Raw genomic sequence first — 19,823 nt, 5'->3', positions numbered from 1 at the left:
GGGCACTTAGAAGAGCTCAAGGCAATTGGGTAGAGTCAGCCTGGTTTTGTGAGGGGAAAATCGTGTTTAACCAATTTATTGGAGTTTTTTGAAAGAGTAACATGCGTAGTGGATAAAGGGGAGCCTGTAGACGTACTGTATTTGAATTTCCAGAAGGCATTTGATAAGGTGCCACGTCAAAGATTATTACGGAAAATTAAAGTGCACGGTGCAGTGGGTAACATATTAGCATAGATAGAAGATTGGCTGGATGGCAGAAAGCAGAGAGTATGCATAAATGGATCTTTTTCTGATTGGCAGGATGTGATAAATGGCGTCCCACAGGGGTCTGCACTGGGGTCTCAACTTTTTACAATTTATATCAATGACTTAGATGAGGGGAGTGAAGGCATGGTAGCCAAATTTGCAGATGACACAAAGATAGGTGGGAAAGTATGTTGTGCAGAGGACATGAGGAGGTTGCAGATGGATATAGATAGGTTGAGTGAGTGGGCAAAGATCTGGCAAATGGAGTTTAATGTGAGAAAATGTGAAGTTGTCCAGTTTGGCAGGAAGAACAAAAAAGCAGAGTATTACTTAAATGGAGAACGGCTGCATAATTCTGAGGTGTAGAGGGACCTAGGTGTTCTAGTACACGAGTCACCAAAAGTTAGTATGCAGGTACAGCAAATAGTTAAGAAGGCTAATGGAATGCTATCCTTTATTACAAGAGGGATTGAACATAAAAGTAAGGATGTTATGCTTCAGTTTTACAGGGCATTGGTGAGACCACACCTCAAATACTGTGTGCAGTTTTGGTCTCCTTATTTAAGGAAGGATGTAAATACATTGGAGGTGGTTCAAAGGAGGTTTACTAGATTGATATCTAGAATAAGTGGCTTCTCTTATGAGGAAAGGTTAGATAGACTGGGCTTGTTTCCACTGGAGTTTAGAAGAGTGAGGGATGATTTGATTGAAGTATACAAGATCCTGAACGGCCTTGACAAGGTTTCCTCTTGTGAGTGAGTCCAGAACTAGGGGGCACTGTTTTAAAATTAGGGGTTGCCCTTTTAGGACAGAGATGAAAAGAACTTTTTTCTCTCAGAAGGTTGTGCGACTCTGGAATTCTCTGCCTCAGAAGGCGGTGGAGGTGGGGTCATTGAATATTTTTAAGGCAGAGGTAGATAGGTTCTTGTTAGGCAAGGAAATCAAAAGTTATTGGGGTTAGATGGGAATGTGGAAATTGAAACACAAGAAGATCAGCCATGATCTTATTGAATGGTGGAGCAGGCTCGAGGGATCAAATGGTCTACTCTTGTTCCTATTTCTTATGTTCTTATGGAGGAGATGGCACTGGTCATTTTTGGAACAACTTTTGCTGATGCCGTGGTCAGCAGTTGAGCTGAATCAATTGAACATCATGGTTTTCTCATAGGCAATCCTCCGTCTCACATTTCACTTCCTCCTCATCCCACAATATCTTCCGACTTATAAGCTATAGAGGGTACAAGCACACACCTCTACTTTCCTTTCCTCTCCTCACCATAACCCTACTCTTGTGCCTTTCTCCTTTCAGATATCGAGAACTGCAACCTGACGAGGCAATGGAGGAACATCAGGTGAGTGAGGATAAAATCACTTGATTTCAAGTTCGCAGCCACAAGCTCAGATACTGACATGATGCGTACCTTAGATCAGAAGTGGGACCGGCATGTAGTGAGACACCGGGCTGCAGCCAGGGCAGGGGCAAGGATAGTGAAGGTGCCAGTTCGTTGAGGCTAAGGTTGCAGATGAGTTCTACTTTAGAGGACTCAGATGTAGACCTCAATGAGGCAGAATACAGAAGAAGACTGATGGATATACACGACAAAAAGCTCAGCGCATTCGGAAGTCTGCCAGAAAGTTAGCATTCCATGTCAAGGAGCATGGAGGAGTCTGGCACTAATTTAGCACGGGGCTTTGCACAGAGTTTGGAGCCATCCTTTCCAACTCCAATAATACATTTATGGAACCAACCATGATACAGTGTCTGATGGCTGATGTCTTCGCTTCCATTGCAACGCAAGCAGCTGCAACCAGAAATCTGAGTGCTGCAGTGTAAGCTCAGATTGAATTCATGCAAGCTCAAAGTACTTCCATCATGGCTATGAGTTGGTGTTCAGCAGTTCAATATTTTTTTCTCCAATAGATTGCTGAGGTACCACTCTAGGGGAGTGGCATTGAGTCTGTGTGAAGTATGAATTTCTTTCAGGTTGACAACATTTGTGTTGCAATCCCTGCCACTCTGCCAGTGCTCTTGATCTTGCCTGTCAGCTAGCCATCCCAGACTGCTGTCACCCATGCCAAAATGGTTCAGTCTGAAGATGGGTTTTCTTGGGCCAAAGTTATCCGAAGTCATCCTTCAAGGCCATCTGCTAGCAGTGCTCTCCACTGGAAGTCAGCATCCTTCCACCTCACATGGGTAGAACCGAACAGATGCACTAGGATAGGTAAAGGTATACTGAAAAGGGGCAACAATGGAATGCACAATGATGGTTAATTTATGTTTGTGTGCAATATGCTATGATCACTATGATCTCAGGATCATCCTGGAATGCAAAAGAAACCCCTGACGTCTTTTTATGACTGCAAGCTGTAATATTAAACTCCTCTCCCTGTATTCCCCCATCCTATCCTCCAACAACAAGTGCGAGGAGCCCATGGATTCTCTGTCACTAAAATTGAGACCATTTGATCTGCTGCCTCCACCATTTCCCTCCCTTCTCCTTGTTCACCAGGCCAACTTTCTCCAAGGCTCTCACCTGCCCTAACCCTGAACTTGTATCATCCTATAGTTTTTCTCTTATCTTCCTTTATGCCATCTCTGAATTCATATTGTCCATGAAACTAATCTTCTAATCCCTGGATCCTATTCCCACTAAACTGCTGACCACCTAAATTTCTTGCCTGGTTCTAATCTGGATTAATCTGAGATTGTTAACTGTTCTCTCTCCTCATGTACTGTTTCCTTATACTTCAAATCTGCTGTCATCACCCCTCCCGTCAAAAGCCAATCTTTATCCCCTCCTTCCTTCCAAACTCTGCCTCATATCCGACTTTCCACTCCTTTCCAAAGTCCTTGAACAGGTGTAAGAACTCTTCAGTAGAACTGGATGGCCTCATTATGCATGCATGGCTGAGAGCCTAGACTCATAAAAGGATTTTTTCAGCAGGGGGTTCTGTTTTGACTGATGGAGAAAATTGCTAACTTTGCTTGACTGACATTTTAAGTAGTTAGAAATTGTTCTTTCTGTGATCTCTTTTGTCAATGTCTTAATGTTTAGTTGCAAAAGATTAAGAGGTGTGAAGTTTTTGAAGCCTCCGTTATTAATACTTTGATGATTTGTCTGATTGACACTTTTATAGGGTTGTAGGAACAAGTGTTTTTTCAAAAGAAGATTTGTGAATTTTTTTTCCCTGAGCTTTTCCACATATGCCATTTTTACCATATAGTTCATTGGTACTATGCATATTGTATACTGGGTGGGAAGGCCATGAGTTGGCAAAAAGGGTATGAGGAGTCATGGGTGTAGGTGGCGGGGCATGAGTTGGCATGAAGGTGGCATGGGGAGTAGGTGTGGAGTGAGAGGGGTGAGGGCTAGAGGGCCTAACGACCTTTAATACACTGGGACCAATTCCCTGAGAACCGAGGTGGGCGTTCTAACTAGACCACCATGACACTCAGCGTGGCCACCTAGGCTCTGCTTCCAGGGTCGGGGGGGCCCCACTCCATCCTGCACTATCCCCCCACCCAAGAATGAAGATTTCAGCACTTGGGACCTTTCTACCAAGGCAGGTCCAGTGGGTCAGGAAATTTCCTGACTCGAGCTACCCGTTTTCAGCAGTGAAAATCTAGCCCCTGATGTCCATAGTTAATCTGAGTTGGTTAGTGTTTAGAAATTAATGGCAACTTTCTGTCTGTGAATTTTGATTTTTGACTAGTTTCAAAATACATGTAATTTCCTTATCATGTTGACTAAACAGTGGTTAAGCCACCCTGCAGCATCATATCAAGCAGTTGGAGGTAACAGTCAACAGCAAATTTCATAGCTTACCATAGAAATGCTAAATTACATGGCATTGTATGATATGCAATGTGGCAGCATGATACAATATTTTTTCCATTCTGTGGTCAGAAATTTTCGCTAATTGGGCGGGCACGTGCTCAACCCAAACGAGCGTAAAATGATGCGCAATGATGTCGGGCGAGTGTCCCAACATCATCGCACACTCGCACGACATTTCGGTCAATAGGTGCGTGCGGCAGTTGGCAGCGCGTCCATTGACAATTAAAAGGCCTATTATGGCTGTTAAATAATTATTAAGTTCAAATTTCCGCTGCGGGCAGGTGAAAAGGCCAAGTGGTCCTTGGAATTTTTAGGAAACCTCATCCACAGGCGGGATGAGTTTTCCATCAGCAAATAAAAATTAAATAAAAATGTTTAAATTTCATTCATAACATGTCACTGCTCATGTGACAGGGTCACATGAGGGGACATGTTTTTTAATATTTCAAAATTCTTTATTTTTAATGTTTTAAATCTTCAGCTCTGAGGCAGCTCTGTGCCTCAGGGAGCTTTCATTGCATGCACCCGCACGCATGCTCGCTCGCCTTCCTCTCCCCCACACCACAGGCAGCATTGAGTACTGCAGCACACGTTTCATGCTGGGCGGGCCTTAATTGGTCCGCCAGCGTGAAATCATGGTTGTGGCCCGATCGTGGGCAGCAGTCTCCAGCTCGCCCTCGTTGAGCCCGCTCGACGAGGGCAAAATTCTGGCATGTGTGTGTGTACATTTTTATTTAATTATTAATTCAAATTTTAACATCCCTCCTGTGTATGACATATAGCATATGCTTATTTAGTAAAAACTGAACACACCTGATAAAAATAATTTTCACTTTTGATGGTGCACTTTTGATTATTGATGAAGCATTCTGATGACTGCGTCCATACAGTAACTGCCCATTTATCTGCAAATTAAGCAAAATATGAAACATTAGGATTAAAAATATCCAACCTTGACAAGAGATTACCTTGCCAACACCTTGAAGATACACATCTTCTGCAGAAATTGTTAACGTGCCTAAAATCCATTATGCCATGATGTTAGAGTTTAGAGTTTTTTTTCTATTGAGATTTATAAATCAGTCTTTGTTTTATATGGAGTTTTTAAAAAAATTAAATATGAGGGACAAAATATCAGTATTTTTAAGTGCTGTTCTTTGGTGAAAAAGTGATCATAATGTAAGGGAAGGTTTATAGAAAAATATTTTTAGATAATTTCATTTTAATAGTAGGAGACATCTCATTCTGTTGGTATACAACTGAACTGTGTCATAAAGTGGCAGAATGTGGCTGTGCACCCACATTCGCTACACACGCTACTTCCATAATCACAGCTCAGCTGACATGGGAAGCTGCCAACTAGAGGTAAAGAGGGCATTATATTGAAAGAAAAGTGTCAGCACTATCTGACAAGTAAAGCAGCGGAGGACAGGGAACATAATGCCTACTTTGCTTCTCAATCATAAAGAGCAGGACAAACTCCACTGAGAACTAGCGAGTTTGCATCAGAGGCAGGGCAAGAAATATATTAGTATTGATTCATTGACTTCGTTTAGGATTGGCTCCTAATTGTGAACTCCAGGCTCCTAATTGTGAACTCCAGATCAATTAAATAATTCTACTTTGTGATGAGGGAAGAAACTTCAAATAGGATAATAAGTCAAAACTGTTGTAAGAAGAATATTTGGGGGAAAATAGCTTGGCCACTCCATTGATGAGGACAAAACAAGCATTTCTAATAGACAACCCCTTTCAATGTTACAATACCCTTTAGTGCAAGATGGCATTTTATTACAGATTATAAAATTAGTGAATGTCTTTATTTATTAATAAAAATACAGGGTACAATAGTAAAATAAAAACAAATGCTTAGTTCTGTTTCCTTTGGACTTGGGGCCATCAAATAAGAATACACATGACGGGTCTATTCAAACATAATTAATCAAGCAATATCAATAGCTAATGCACTTCTTTGTAACACCAGTGTCATGTACAGCAATCACAGTGAGAGATACTTGCCTCTAGTAACTCATCTGCAATCTGTATCCTGCCATCTTTGCCAGCTGCTCCATTTGCATCAATGCCAACTACAAAAACACTCATTCTGGATCGATCCTTGTTGCCAGCCAGGCTGAGGCCCAGCCCACTCTTCCCTTTCTCCAGCTCAATCATATACAGTTCCCCCATCAAGCTTCCATACCGCTGTCTGATCTTTTCTTCATGGATTGTGCAGATCATAAAAAATTGAGTAAAATATTTACCAAAAGTCACTTTCGTTGATTCCTTATACCACTCCCAGCTTTTCAGCAGAACAGATATTAGAGCGTTTTAGTAATCCAAACATTCATTTATTAAGAAACTAATTATGTACCTTGCAAGTCTATAGAAACCATATATTTAATATAAATATAAAATTATTACCACAAGCATACTAATCATTTTATTTGCTGCAGAATTCCTTACCATAACAAGTAAAAGTAAATTAAATGCCACATTATTTTATCTTCACATGGAATTGTAATTATCTTGAATTTCAAGGTTATTTCATGCAATGAACTAATAATTATGGTTACAATGAATAAAAATGAATCCTAGCCTTCCTGAATAAAGAGATACATGAAGGTTCACATTATATGCAATGACTGGTACTTCAATTATGCATTTCTATTGCAGCTACCAGTCTTGAATGCACACTACATCAAACAATACTTCATTTTCTTGCCTGAGACACACATCTGTGCAAGTATAACCTCATGAAAGCATAAAACTATACTTCTCACTGGAAACATTTCAGGATAGAAACTTGCCTCAGACGGTGGCATAAAACTGGTGGTATCAGACTGATTGTCTGTAATATACTTTGCCCGATATTCAGTTCCATTTCAGTCAATGGATTTAAAAATCAGGCACTGTGCAGAATGGTGGCCGATCCAACGCTGCCCACTTTGTGACACCACCCGAGAAGAAATTTTAGACTTGAGGTGCACAGAACCCCAATCCACTTTTTAAAGCCAGATTTGACACGTCACTGTAATTACATTTCACTTTTAACCAATTCAGAATTTACTTCCTCTCCAGTAACTATTACAGGATCATAGAACAATAGAGCTCAGAAACAGCAGATCATTCGGCCCATAGCGCCTGTGCCAGGTCTTTGAAATATCTTTGTAATTGTTCCCCCTCCCCTGCTCCTTCGTCGCAGCCTTGCAAATGTCCCTTCAAGTGTTTATCCAATTTCCTTTTGAAAGTTAACACTGAATCTCTTTCCATCGCCATTTCAGGTTGTGCATCCAGATCATGTGTAGTTATTCTTTTCCTTCATGGCACCTCTTGTGCTTCTACCTGTGCCCTTTGGCTATTGACCCTTCTGCCATTGGAAGCTGTTTCTCCTTACTCTATCAAAATCCGTCATGATTTTAAACTCAGTTTTTCATCCCTGGTACCATCTTAACCAATCTGTACCCTCTAATCAAAATGTGGTGCCAAGAATCAGTCAAAGTACTACAGCTGGGGCCTTTAGCATAATCTCCCTGCTTTTATACTCTATTTCTCTATTTATAAAGCCAAGGATGCCATATGCCTTTTCACCAGCCTTCTCAACTTGTCCTGTCACTTTCAAAGATTTGTGTTTATACACCCCAAAGTTTCTTTGTTCCTGCATCCACTTTCAAATTATATCATTTGGTTTATATTGCCTCTCCTGTTTCTCCAGTTTAAATTTCATCTGCCATGTGTCTGCCCATGTTGCTAGTCTGTCTGGGTGGGATTTCAATTCCCAGTGTGGAATGCCGACATTGAGAATTCTTCAGGTCCTGATGCCATGCAATGTGGAAATGAGGACGTGCCATAGTTTTTTTTATACAAAGTGCTTAATTGGCCAGGAGTCGTGTTCAGTGTCCAATTAGCAGCGGTGGACATGGGAAGGAGGTGGGCCCAAGCCAGAAGCTGAGGTTGCCATCTGTCCACAAAATGGAAGCACAACTTGAGCAGAGGAGTCTCCTTTACATTAGAGAGACCAAACGTAAACTGGGCGACCGCTTTGCAGAACACCTGCGGTCTGTCCGCAAGAAAGACCCAAACCTCCCTGTCGCTTGCCATTTTAACACTCCACCCTGCTCTCATGCCCACATGTCTGTCCTTGGCTTGCTGCATTGTTTCAGTGAAGCCCAACGCAAACTGGAGGAACAGCACCTCATCTTCCGACTAGGCACTTTACAGCCTTCCAGACTGAATATTGAATTCAACAACTTTAGATCTTGAACTCCCTCCTCCATCCCCACCCCCTTTCCGTTTCTTCCCCCTCCCTTTTGTTTTTTTCAATAATTTATATAGATTTTTCTTTTCCCACCTATTTCCATTATTTTTAAATCTATACCTGTAATGCCCTGTCAGTCTTTCCACCCCACCCCCACTAGAGCTGTACCTTGAGTGTCCTGCCATCCATTCTTAATTAGCACATTCTCTTAGATAATATCACCACCTTTAACACCTCTTTGTTCCTTTGTCTGTGACATCATTTGATTATCTGCTCCTATCACTGCTTGCTTGTCCCTACAGCCACCCCCCCACAACTTCTCTCCCCCCACCCCCCCACCTTAAACCAGCTTATATTTCACCCCTCTCCTAACTTTACTCAGTTCTGTTGAAGGGTCATGAGGACTCGAAATGTCAACTCTTTTCTTCTCTGCCGATGCTGCCACACCTGCTGAGTTTTTCCAGGTAATTCTGTTTTTGCTGTGGACAGGTCTATTCCGTTCTATTGGTAATGTAGGCTTCTATTTCTATAACACCTTTACTGTAGAGAAACCTCCTACAGAAGCCTGAGGAAATTTAAAGTCTAAGCTTATGGAGGAGAAATAAAGAAGACTCAGCATAAAAGAGGTGTGTACTTTAAATGTTAGTCTTCTCTTTCCTTTTTCAGATGCTAATAGACTTGCCAGCATGTTATCAGAATTTTCTGTTTTTATTTTGATCTATTTTGAATCCTCTCTCTTCAGTATACCTTGGCAATTTGCTGTTGCTAAGAACTCTACATTATCCCTGCTGTCAATACTGTAAGGGCCATCTCACATTCTTATCTCCTCAATGCTGTCTTTTGCCTCTGTCACGCCATTGCAGATGATTCCCCGCTATGTCACTGCCTTCTCCTTTATGTCGGGGTACATACACTACTGACCCATGAAGAGAAAATCCAATTCTACCCCGACAGAGCTGACAATAGCAAAACTGGAGTCAATGGGAATCGGGGGGAAGACTCTCCACTGGTTGGAGTCATACATAGCACAAAGGAAGTTGGTTGTGGCTGTTGGAGGTCAGTCATTTCAGCTCCAGGACATCATTGCAGGAGTTCTTCAGGGTTGTGTCATTGGTCCAACCATCTTCAGCTGCTTCATCAATGACCTTCCTTGCATCATAAGGTCAGAAGTGGGGATGTTGCTTGATGATTGCACAACGTTCAACCATTCACAACTCAGATACTGAAGCAGTCCATGTCCAAATGCAGCAAGACCTGGACAATATCCAGGCTTATGTTGACAAGTGGCAAATAACATTCGCTCCATACAAGTGTCAGGCAATGACTATCTCAAACAAGAGAGAATCCAACCATCGTCCCTTGATGTTCAATGGGATTACCATCACTGAATCCCCCACTATCAACATCCTGGGGGTTACCATTGACCAGAAACTGAACTGGACTAGCCATATAAATACTGTGGCTACAAGAGCAGGTCAGAGGCTAGGAATCCTGCGATGAGTAACTCACCTCCTGACTCCCCAAAGCTTGTCCACCGAACTACAAGGCACCAGTCAGCAGTGTGATGGAATACTCCTCACTTGCCTGGATGAGTGCAGCTTCCACACACTCAAGAAATTTGACACCATCCAGAACAAAGCAGCCTACTTTGTTGGCACCACATCCACAAACATTCACTCCCTCCATCACCAATGCACAGTAGCAGAAGTGTGTGCCATCCACAAGATGCACTGCAGGAATTAACCAAGGCTCCTTAGACAACACCTACCAAATCCACAACCACTACCATCTAGAAAGACAAGGGCAGCAGATAGATGGGAACGCCATCACCTGGAAGTTTCCCTCCAATCACTCACCATCCTGACTTGGAAATATATCGCTGTTCCTCCACTGTTGCTGGGTCAAAATCCTGGAATTTCCTCCCTAACAGCACTGTGGGTGTACCTTAACCACATGGGCTGCAGCAGTTCAAGGCAGCAGCTCACCACCACCTTCTCAAGGGCAACTAGGGATGGGCAATAAATGCTCATCCAGCGAAGCCCACATCCCATTAATGGATAAAAAAAAAATAAGCTCATTAATGACCTTAAGTTGCCATTTAAGAAGATCAGGCAGATTCCGTCTTCCGTCAATGCATGCTAAGATCGGGAAAGCAGCACATCAACCCAGGGGGTGGGTTTAAGCAACCACCTGCCCTTCCAACAATCCAGAATCCCACTCCCTATGACCTCCTGGAGACTGTGACAATCGTCCTGACTGTATAGTACATTTCCCAGTTTCATGTCATCTGCAAACTTCGAAATTATTTCTTGAATATGCAAGTCCAGGTCATTAGTATGCATCAAAAAGAGCAATGGTATTTATTGATCTGTATTTTTTCAAGTGTCAATTAATTTTAATTTGTATTGTTGTTTCTCGGACTAGGATTTTATGGCCCCTCCTGCCAGTCCCGCTGAACTGAATGGAGATTTAAACATCTTGCCACATCCGCCGGGGGGAGAAACACCGCAGCAGGGCCGTAAAATCCTGGCCTAGAAGTTTTTCCACCGCCAAATTAGGCTGATTGGTCTGTAGTTGGTGAGTTTATTCCTCAATCTTTTTTTGAACAGGTGTGTAGTATTTGCAGCACTCTGGCAACGCTCTCATATCTAAAGAGGAGTTATGACCAGAATTTCTGCAATTTTCACCCTTACTTTGCTCAGCAACCTGGGGTGTATCCCATTCGACAGAGTATATTTTCTACTTTGAGCACTGACAACAGTTTAAGTGCTTCCTCTTTATTTTTACCCTATTCAATTTCTTTACTACCTCATTCTTTCATGTAACATTGGCAGGATCCTCTTCCTTAGTGAAGTCAGGTGCAAATTACTCATTTATTACCTCAGCTGTGCCCTCTGCTTCCACACAAAGGGTGGAATCGACCCAGGTTTGCACTAAGTGCAGTATTGGGTGGGTGAAATGATGTTTTACCTGCTGGCCATAATGGCGGCTTTTCACACTGTATCGTCCCAAACCTGCCGCATTAATTATCCATTACAGGGAAACACGCCATTTCCATGGCAGGCAGGCTCTCATTTGCCTGCCACACCATCACCTCGCTGCTTCATCATGCTGGGCGCCATATTTAAAGTCCAGCCATGTGCACATCTCTCAGTTCTTCCAGCCCACAACTGCTGCACTGAAGACAGGATGGCCCCAAAAGGCAAAAAGACTGCAATCCCCAGGTTTAGTGATGCGTCCCTCAAGCACTTTTTGGATGCTGTGGAGGCCCGCCGTGATGTCCTGTACCCCCGCTCTGGCCGCAGGAGGGCCAGTGACATCACCAATCCAGCATGGGAGGCAGCGGCAGCAGTGGTCAGCGCCAATGCCTGGCAAAGGAGGACAGCCACCCAGTGCTGCTACAGGATGAATGGTCTCATCCGTTCTGCCAAGGTAACTCACTTTTTTCATCACTCTCAACTCACACACTCACAAACTCATCATACTTCCACAGGGATCTCACACCTCAAGGTACAACACCGCTAACTCTCACACACACCCTCACATCTCCATCAGGCTCATATCCTCTCGAGTTTGCATCCTCATCCTGTCCAAGGCTCTGCTCTCCACGCAGTGCCAAGTGTCCTGCTCACACACTCTCCATCTGTTTTCATGCAGGAGAAGCCTGCTCACATCAGCAGGGAGAGGTCCCAGACTGGGGGTGATGTGGCCCACCTAGAGCCCCTCAATCGCCTTGAGGAGTGTGCCATTATGCTGACTAGTGAGGACGTGACCTTGCCTGCGACGACAGTGAGGTTGGTGATGAACACCCACCTGAGGATCCTGCACCACATCATCCCTCTCTCAACGCAACTGTGAGTGCTCTCTCTCCTGCTTTTGACTCTGCTGCCATGCAATAATTACCTCTACTTTGGTTCACAGGGAGCTCTGCCAAGTGACTGACACACTCAGCCAGCCAATCTCTCAGCTCCATCCATGTCCTCACCTACAGCCAAGAGGACACCTCCTCCATTGAAGAACTGGAAAGCAGTCTGGAAGACCTGTCACAGTGCTTACCCACACCCTCCAACAGAGCAGGGACACCACCTCGGTGGAACCTAGATTTAGAGTAGGCTCGGGTTCACAATCTGGTGGTCACCACACAGACACGTGTCCGCATCAGGAAAAGGCAGGTTCGGCCAAGCTCCCCAGCACTCGGAGGACATCTGGTGATCAGGCATCTGTGAGGTCTGAATCAGACAATGAGCCTCTGGATTTGGCCTTCCAAATCATCCTGGAGAGTCAGCAGAAAGCGTGGGAACGTCAGGCAGAGCTGTTGGAAGCCTTCAACAGAGTGGCACGGGAGTCGGAGGGGTGCGTCTGCCTGCTCTCTGATGAAGAGGTGCCCACATGTGCGTGTATGGAGGTCTCCATGGAGAGTACGGCAGATGCCATGGAGACCCTGGTCCAGCAGAATGAGTGGAGATGTGTGCTGACCTGCACTCCATCACAGGAGTCATGGGTGAGTTCTTGCAGTGGTAACGCAAGAGGGAAATGGGGCGCCTTGACGTCCCTCCAGGTGCTCCTTCCCCTCAAGGAGTCAGGACAGGGCACCCGGGCACCTGAAGGGAGGAGGAGCGGCAGCTGGACATCACTGGGTCATCCACTCAGGAATCTCAGAGGCTGTTCTCTCCCTCCGAGTCTCCTTTGCTTGTGAGCCCCTCAACCTCATCCTCTGTCACCGCAGAGGGAGCAGCCGGCCAATGAGTGATTCTGGAGGGAGAAGTGTTTGTGGGGCAAGGTCTTTCAGAGCCTTGTGCAAGCACTCTCCCATGCACGCGGATCCTTCACGTATCACACTCACCTCAATATCCTGAGCATTTTGAAAGCTGCCTGCTGGGGTTTGCTTTCAGTTGTCCATCTGAGCTGACCTGCATCTCCGCAACCCAATGATCACACTCTCCTGCAGCACCTGATCTCGCCCACCATGACTGTCGTTTCACTTTCGATTTAGATAGCATGTTCTGGATTCACTTTCGCGTAAGCTCCCTCGTTTCTTCCCCTCCATCAGTCACCCATTTCCTTTCTCCCATCACAGTTGAACCCCCGGCATCACCTTCGATCTCTGCTCCATGACCTACCAGTCACAACCCTTCTCAAGGATATCCAGGTGAACTTGCACATTCCCTTCCTTCCCGAAAATCCCACTCTCATCCACATTCACCCGAACTCCTCCTTCCCACCCCCAGGGTCCATGTCTGTTTCCGAGTACCCACCAGCCACCCTTGCCATCCCCTGTACTGATAGCGTCAAACCCTCACTGTCCCACCCTACCCCTTCACTCTGCCCTCGGTCATTCTCTTCATTCCCTCATACCACGCCCACCCTCCGTTCGCTTCCCACGAGGCAGTCATGGACCCATCAGACCCCTCCCTTGCACATTCATCTGGACATCCACCCCTCTGGACCCCTTCTCCTCAGAACCCCTTACCCCTCCAGAGCCCTTCCGTCTCCGGAACCTCTACCACCTCTTAGTCCTCCCAAACTCCAGACTCCCCCCGCTTAGACCCTCCCTTTTCCTGCCTCCCTCAGACAGTCTTACTCCTTCCACCACCCTTAGTCCTTCCCCCCACCGACTCCATCTCCCAACCTTACCACTTCCTCCAGTCTCACTTCTTCCTGCCCTACTCGTTCCCCCTTCCTGACTTCCTCAGACACCCTCTCTTCTTCCTCCAGCTTTACTCCTTCCCACTTCCAACTCCTTCCGACTCCACCCTCCCCTCTCCGCACTCCTTCCTCCCCACAGAGTCCTTCCCCTCTCCGCACTCCTTCCCTCCCCGAACACCTTCCCTTACACCTACCTCCCCAGTTGCCGTCTTCTCCCCAGTTACCCCTTCCTTGCCGCCTTGACACCTTCATTCCCCCCTTCCAACCTCATCCCCCGACACCTTCATTCCCCCACTCCCAACCTCACCTCCCAACACCCCTTCCTCTCCCATTCAATCCTAGTCCTTCCTCTACTACCCGCTCAACCATCATCAGTTGTGAGCATCAACTGTGACTTTCCAACTTTCGTGAGCTGCTTCACAGTAGACCCATGTCCATGAGAATCCACCCAACATGCCACGGATGTTCTTCCAGTGTGCCATTGCTGTTGGGCTCCAGCATCTTCTGTTCCGTGGATGTCTGCGACGTGAGCAAGGTCCTGGCAGTAAGTCCCGACTTCTCCACATCACACTTGTCAAGACGTGTTCTACACTGGCATGTTTTCCTGCTGACCTGGGCCGACGATCCAGTGGGCGGGGGGGCAGTGGGGGGAAGTCCGGCAGGCTGGCCTTATAATCATATGCTGATGTATTACAATGAGGATCCGGATATTCAATGGCTGGGAACGCAGCCCGCCATCGACAGGCTGAGTGGACGATCGCAAACTGGTTTCATAACGTCGTGAAACCAATTTTTGGCCTTCTTGCCATATTGTCCGCTCACACCATCGAACACACCTGACGCCAACGGGCATGGACGATTCTGCCCAAAGATATTTTTTGTTCTGAATCCATCCCATCCTTTCTTTGGCCACATTTTTACTATTTTTCTCTTTTGCAAACACTGGTGAGAATGACTTGTTTTGTCTCCCCGCCAATTTAAATTCATCCTGACTAAATTACTGTCTTCACCTCTAGAAATCTCAACTCAACTTTTAACAATTTTCTTCGTTTTGTGGAATATTTTATGATTTTTAAATTATTTTGATATTATCTCACACTCCTCCTTTGCTTTCTTTATTCCTCTGTAAACCTGTTTCCTCATTGTGTCATATACTCTCTTATTTTTTCATACTTGTGTGCTCTCCTCTTCAATTTTAGCTTATTACTAACTTATCAAGTATCGGATGAACAGGAACTTCCTCCAACTAAATATAGGGAAGATAAAAGCCATTGTTTTCATGCCCCCCCAAAAAACTTTGTTCCCCAGACACTGACTCCAACCTTCTCTCTGGCAACTGTTGAGGCTGAACCAGACTGTTTGCAGTCTTGGTATCATATTTGACTTCAAGATAAGTTTCCCATCACATATCTATGCCATCACTAAAGTAACCTATATTCAGCTCTGTAACATCACCTGACTCCGCTCCTCCCCCAGCTCATCTGCTTCTGAAACCTTTATCCATGCCTTTGTTACCTCTGGACTCGACTATGCCAACAAGGTACTGGTTGGTCTACCACTTTTTCATCCTCTGTAAACACCCAAAATCCTGCTTTCCGTGTCTGAAATCCATCAAGTTCCATTTACTTATCAACCCTGTGTTCGCTCACCTACACTGGCTCCCAGTTAAGCAACACCTTGATTTTAAAATTCTCGCCCTTGTTTTCAAATGTCTCCATGGCATTACTCCTCCCTATCTCCATAATTTCCTCCAGCCCTACAACCCTTTGAGGGTCTGCACTCCTTTAATTCTGGTCTCTTTGACATCCCTAATTTTAATCCCTCCACCACTGGCGGCCATGCTCTTGGCTAACAAGGTCCTACGCTTTGGAATTCCTTCCCAAAACCTCTCTACTTCCCTTAAGACATTCCCTCAAACCTACCTCTTTGACTAAATTTTTTGTCAACTGCCCTAATATCTCTTTATGTCGCTTGGTGTCAAATTTTGATAACACTCCTTTGAAACATTGGTATATTTTACAATGTTAAAGCTGCCATATAAATATAAGTTGTTATTGTTTATTCACAATATCCTGAAAATTTTAAAAACTGTTTATTCTTCACTACTTCAAACTCCTTTGCAAAAATAACCCAGTGTTGGTTTACAATCCTGTGTGTCAATTTCTCTTTCCACCTCATCTTGGCTGGCTCTTTTCTAAAATCTGTTCTATTCTGATCCAGTGCCCTTGATCATGTACCAATGTTTCCCCTTTTTACTTGAATTTTAAATCACCTCATATTATGTTACTATTCCTGAAGTTCTCACCCGGTTATAACTCATTTACTATTTAATTGCTCATAACTAGATTTAATACAGCCTTGCCCCTTGGAGAAATGCAAACATGCTCTTTCAGGCAGAAGTCCTCCGTGTACTTTAGGAATTTAATACCCTTCTCTCAGTTTATTTTCACCCTGACTCAATGAAGAAATGGGTAATTAGAATCTCTGAGAACAACATTTGTGTTCATTCTACTGACCTTTCTGATCTGTCTCTTCAATATTCCTCTCATATTTGCTGACCTATAGCACAACCCAACTATAGTAAATCTTTTTTTAAACTTTGATCTCTAATCATATTAATTCTGTTTTAACCACACTTTCACCTGTTTCTGCCTTCTCTAATTAGTCTTTTGTTATTGTTTTTATTTTCTCTGCTTATCATGATTCCTGGTTAAGTAAGTCTTCACTTATCTACATTCTTCATGACTTAATCTAGACAGAACACTGAAAATCTACTTGACTTCATTGTTCACTTCATTGGGGTGTCTGATCTGATTTCACCTAATGTCTTCATGGTGCTAGGTAGTGATCAGAAATTATTCTAATTTCTCCTTCCTTAATTTAGGGACAATTAAGGCCTTTCTAGCTGAGACCACTCCATGGGCAGTTTGAGAACCTGAATTCAGTTTTAAAAATCTGGAAATCAAATGCTGGTGACAATAAAAGGGACCATGAAGCTGCAAGATTTTTGTAAACACCCAACCAGTTCCAAGTTCTCTAAAAAAAAAAGAAATCAAGCATCAAACCTGGTACCTTTCTGATTTGTATATTACAGCTGCTCAGGCAAGCAAATTGAGCTTAAGGAGAGCTGGTAGTAAATATTTGCGTTTATATTTGTATAAAGCTGAGATGGAGCTTCTCTGGTGCTCATGTAACTGGCGTCCGTTGTTGAGTTGAGAGAGAGAATAAGAACACAAGCAGGGTTATCACTTCTGACTGCTATCCAGCAATTCCTGGGTAATCATTTGTCAGACAGCCTGTTTACATTCACTAACTAGGTTCACACATGAAGAAAAGCTCAGTCCCAGAGAACCACCTACAACTTTGGAACCATAAATCAAGATGAATCAGGAGGAATAAGCAGAAAAAAACTGGAAAAAAAAGGATGCTTTTGTCTTTCATTAATAAGCAGGGGGACATTAATTTATAAATGCTGCTGAACGCATAAACAGGACAATGCTTATTTAAAGACATATTATGCTTTATGGGACTAGATCTCCTATGGATGGATGATTTAGCAAAGTAAAAAAATATATAAAATAGTAATGTATCTTCAAGCCTAGAATGAAAATTGGTTATACTTAAGACACAGAATGCATCAATTTTGCTTGGTGTGCTACAGCTGACGTAGACAGATATAAGGAATGAGCTTATGTGGATTCGACAACCCAGTAGCCTTCATACAGAGGCTCTGCTTCACAACTCTTGTAATATTGCATGTTTTGAACTATACAATTCTATTCTATTCAGTCAATTATTACAGAATAGTGCTAAGCAATGGTTAATAGCAGCATATATGGGCAATTCTACTGTTAAGTTATTAGCTTATATACTCATGGGCACAGAAAAGCACTTACAATGCAAAGTACTCCTTCCAACCTCTTTAACAATATTTAAATTTGGTTGGGAGAGAAAATCTTTCTTCTAATTCTCAGTGTAGTCTCACAGAGAAACACAATTGAAAACTATTCAGCTGACTAGCCCTCACTGACAAAAAGGGTCATGCTGAATCAGTGAGGAAAGATTTCTTTCTTCATTCTGGATACTAATGCAGAGTTAGTCACTTTGAAACTCAGCACTGGCTGCCTACATAGCATCATCCAGTAAAAATTGCAGATCTTTTATTAGTATCCAGAATGCTGACTGACACTCATTAATTCAATGAAGCTTCTCACTGACATAGTGGTTCTTTGTCAGTTTTTAGAATCTGGAGTATTAGGCTTCCACAACATTGCACAGAAGTTAAAATGAAGATTTTTTTTTCCTAAGAGGACAAGCATTAAACAAACATTAACCACGTAATCTTTTGAACGAGGTGGTTGGAGTATTTACATTGGAAGAATTCACATTGAGGATACTGCCTCTTATATTGTATGTGTGTTGTTGCAGTCTAAGAAGGTCCATTGAAATGGAAAGTTAATATGTGATGTGCTATATTGCAATGTTTCAATTTTTTTCAGAAATTACGTACTCCAGCTGTAACCAAATTCATCATCTTCCTCCACTCCATCTTCTGATTTAATGCCCATGTTCCCCAGTGATGCCACGACATTGCTTGTTTCCTCTTTTTCAACAGATGGTAGCAGCTGTGGATCTCTGAGTGCTGATATAATTTCAGTCTCTATATCTGGCTGGCTGGTGGTCTATATATTAAACACATACAGCACAGTGAGGCACAAAGCAAACAGGAAATGAAGAGAAATTATAACTATATTGTATTTCAGATACATACATTTATGTTGAAAAGCATTTAAGTTTTTAATTAAATATCTAAACTAAAGAAAGCATTGCACAATATTCAAATAAGGCACATTAGCTTGAGCAATATGAAACAATAGAAAAAAAACCAGACATAATATGGAAGACTGATTTTCACTGACGGAATGGAGTTTGGAAAGTTTAATGTATATTACGGCAATTTGATTTACACATGAGATGAAATTGTGAAAATTTCACTTCTTCTACCAAAACTATGCACTTCAGTGTGCCCCTTACGTGGCCCTTCAGTTGTTAAATCTAACTTCAAATCCTCTGAGCCAAAATGAACTGCTGTTCGGCCAGCCTGCTTTGAGGTCTTGAGAGTAAATAAGCACAGAAATGACTGAGCTGAGCAAGGAATGAATGGACGATCGTAAAGCTACTATAATGAATAATAGCTGACCATGTTCTTAGGGTCAGTGCTGAGGGACAACCATTTTCAGGCTCACTGATCAGCAAACAAAGAATCGATCCAAGGATTTCTAGGTCTTCCCCAAGGGACAGAGTTGGGCATGTACCAGCATTACAAGCCGATCCAACAGCATCAAGGAAATGAGGTGCGAAAGGCATTACCCTCCTGCCTCATTTATAGTTTTGCTGGTAGGATGCCTACATTAGAAGCAGGACTGAAGGTCTTGCCCATGGCCCGTCAGTGATTGGATAGAGGCGGGTGGTGTGCTTGCATGCAAGTCCTTCCTGTTTTCGGCGGTGCATCAGAGGTTGCTTTTGAACAGCCAAAAAACGCTGATGAGAGCAACCAATGCAACCTCTACAAGCCTCCAGCCTACAGTGACAGTTGGCTTTCTTGCCCTCTTTCATGTAGTAGGCACTGCCAGGGAGCAAGGATGTGCCAGGGATGCCACCAGACCATAGAAATGGCTCAGACCATCAAATCTGGATGCACTGAAATCTAGACAAGCATAGCACATTCTGGGTGTGTTATAACTGTGCAGCACTTGGGCGGATGGGGTCCCAGATCTTATTTTTGTATAGTCTGGTACTTATATAGCAGTAAAGCACAGTGACATAGATAAATTCTG

The 19,823-nt window shown here is 43.5% G+C and overlaps 1 protein-coding gene across 16 annotated transcripts in view; it reads right to left on the bottom strand.

Moving 5' to 3' along the window:
• Positions 1–19,823, bottom strand: part of mpdz (multiple PDZ domain crumbs cell polarity complex component) — a 420,746-nt gene that overhangs the window by 80,062 nt on the left and 320,861 nt on the right. For all 16 annotated transcript variants that reach the window (XM_078570536.1, XM_078570535.1, XM_078570542.1 and 13 more), the window contains 3 exons: positions 18,497–18,668; positions 6,105–6,301; positions 4,899–4,990 (listed from right to left, as the gene is read on the bottom strand). In XM_078570536.1, coding sequence (XP_078426662.1) covers positions 4,899–4,990; positions 6,105–6,301; positions 18,497–18,668 — 461 coding nt within the window. The remainder of the gene's footprint in view (positions 1–4,898; positions 4,991–6,104; positions 6,302–18,496; positions 18,669–19,823) is intronic.

The sequence above is a fragment of the Cetorhinus maximus genome, chromosome 2, assembly GCF_964194155.1.
Source record: "Cetorhinus maximus chromosome 2, sCetMax3.hap1.1, whole genome shotgun sequence".
In the NCBI taxonomy this organism is placed as follows: domain Eukaryota; kingdom Metazoa; phylum Chordata; class Chondrichthyes; order Lamniformes; family Cetorhinidae; genus Cetorhinus; species Cetorhinus maximus.
The sequence above is the reverse complement of the archived record's forward strand: the minus strand, read 5'-3'. Positions and strand labels throughout refer to the sequence as shown.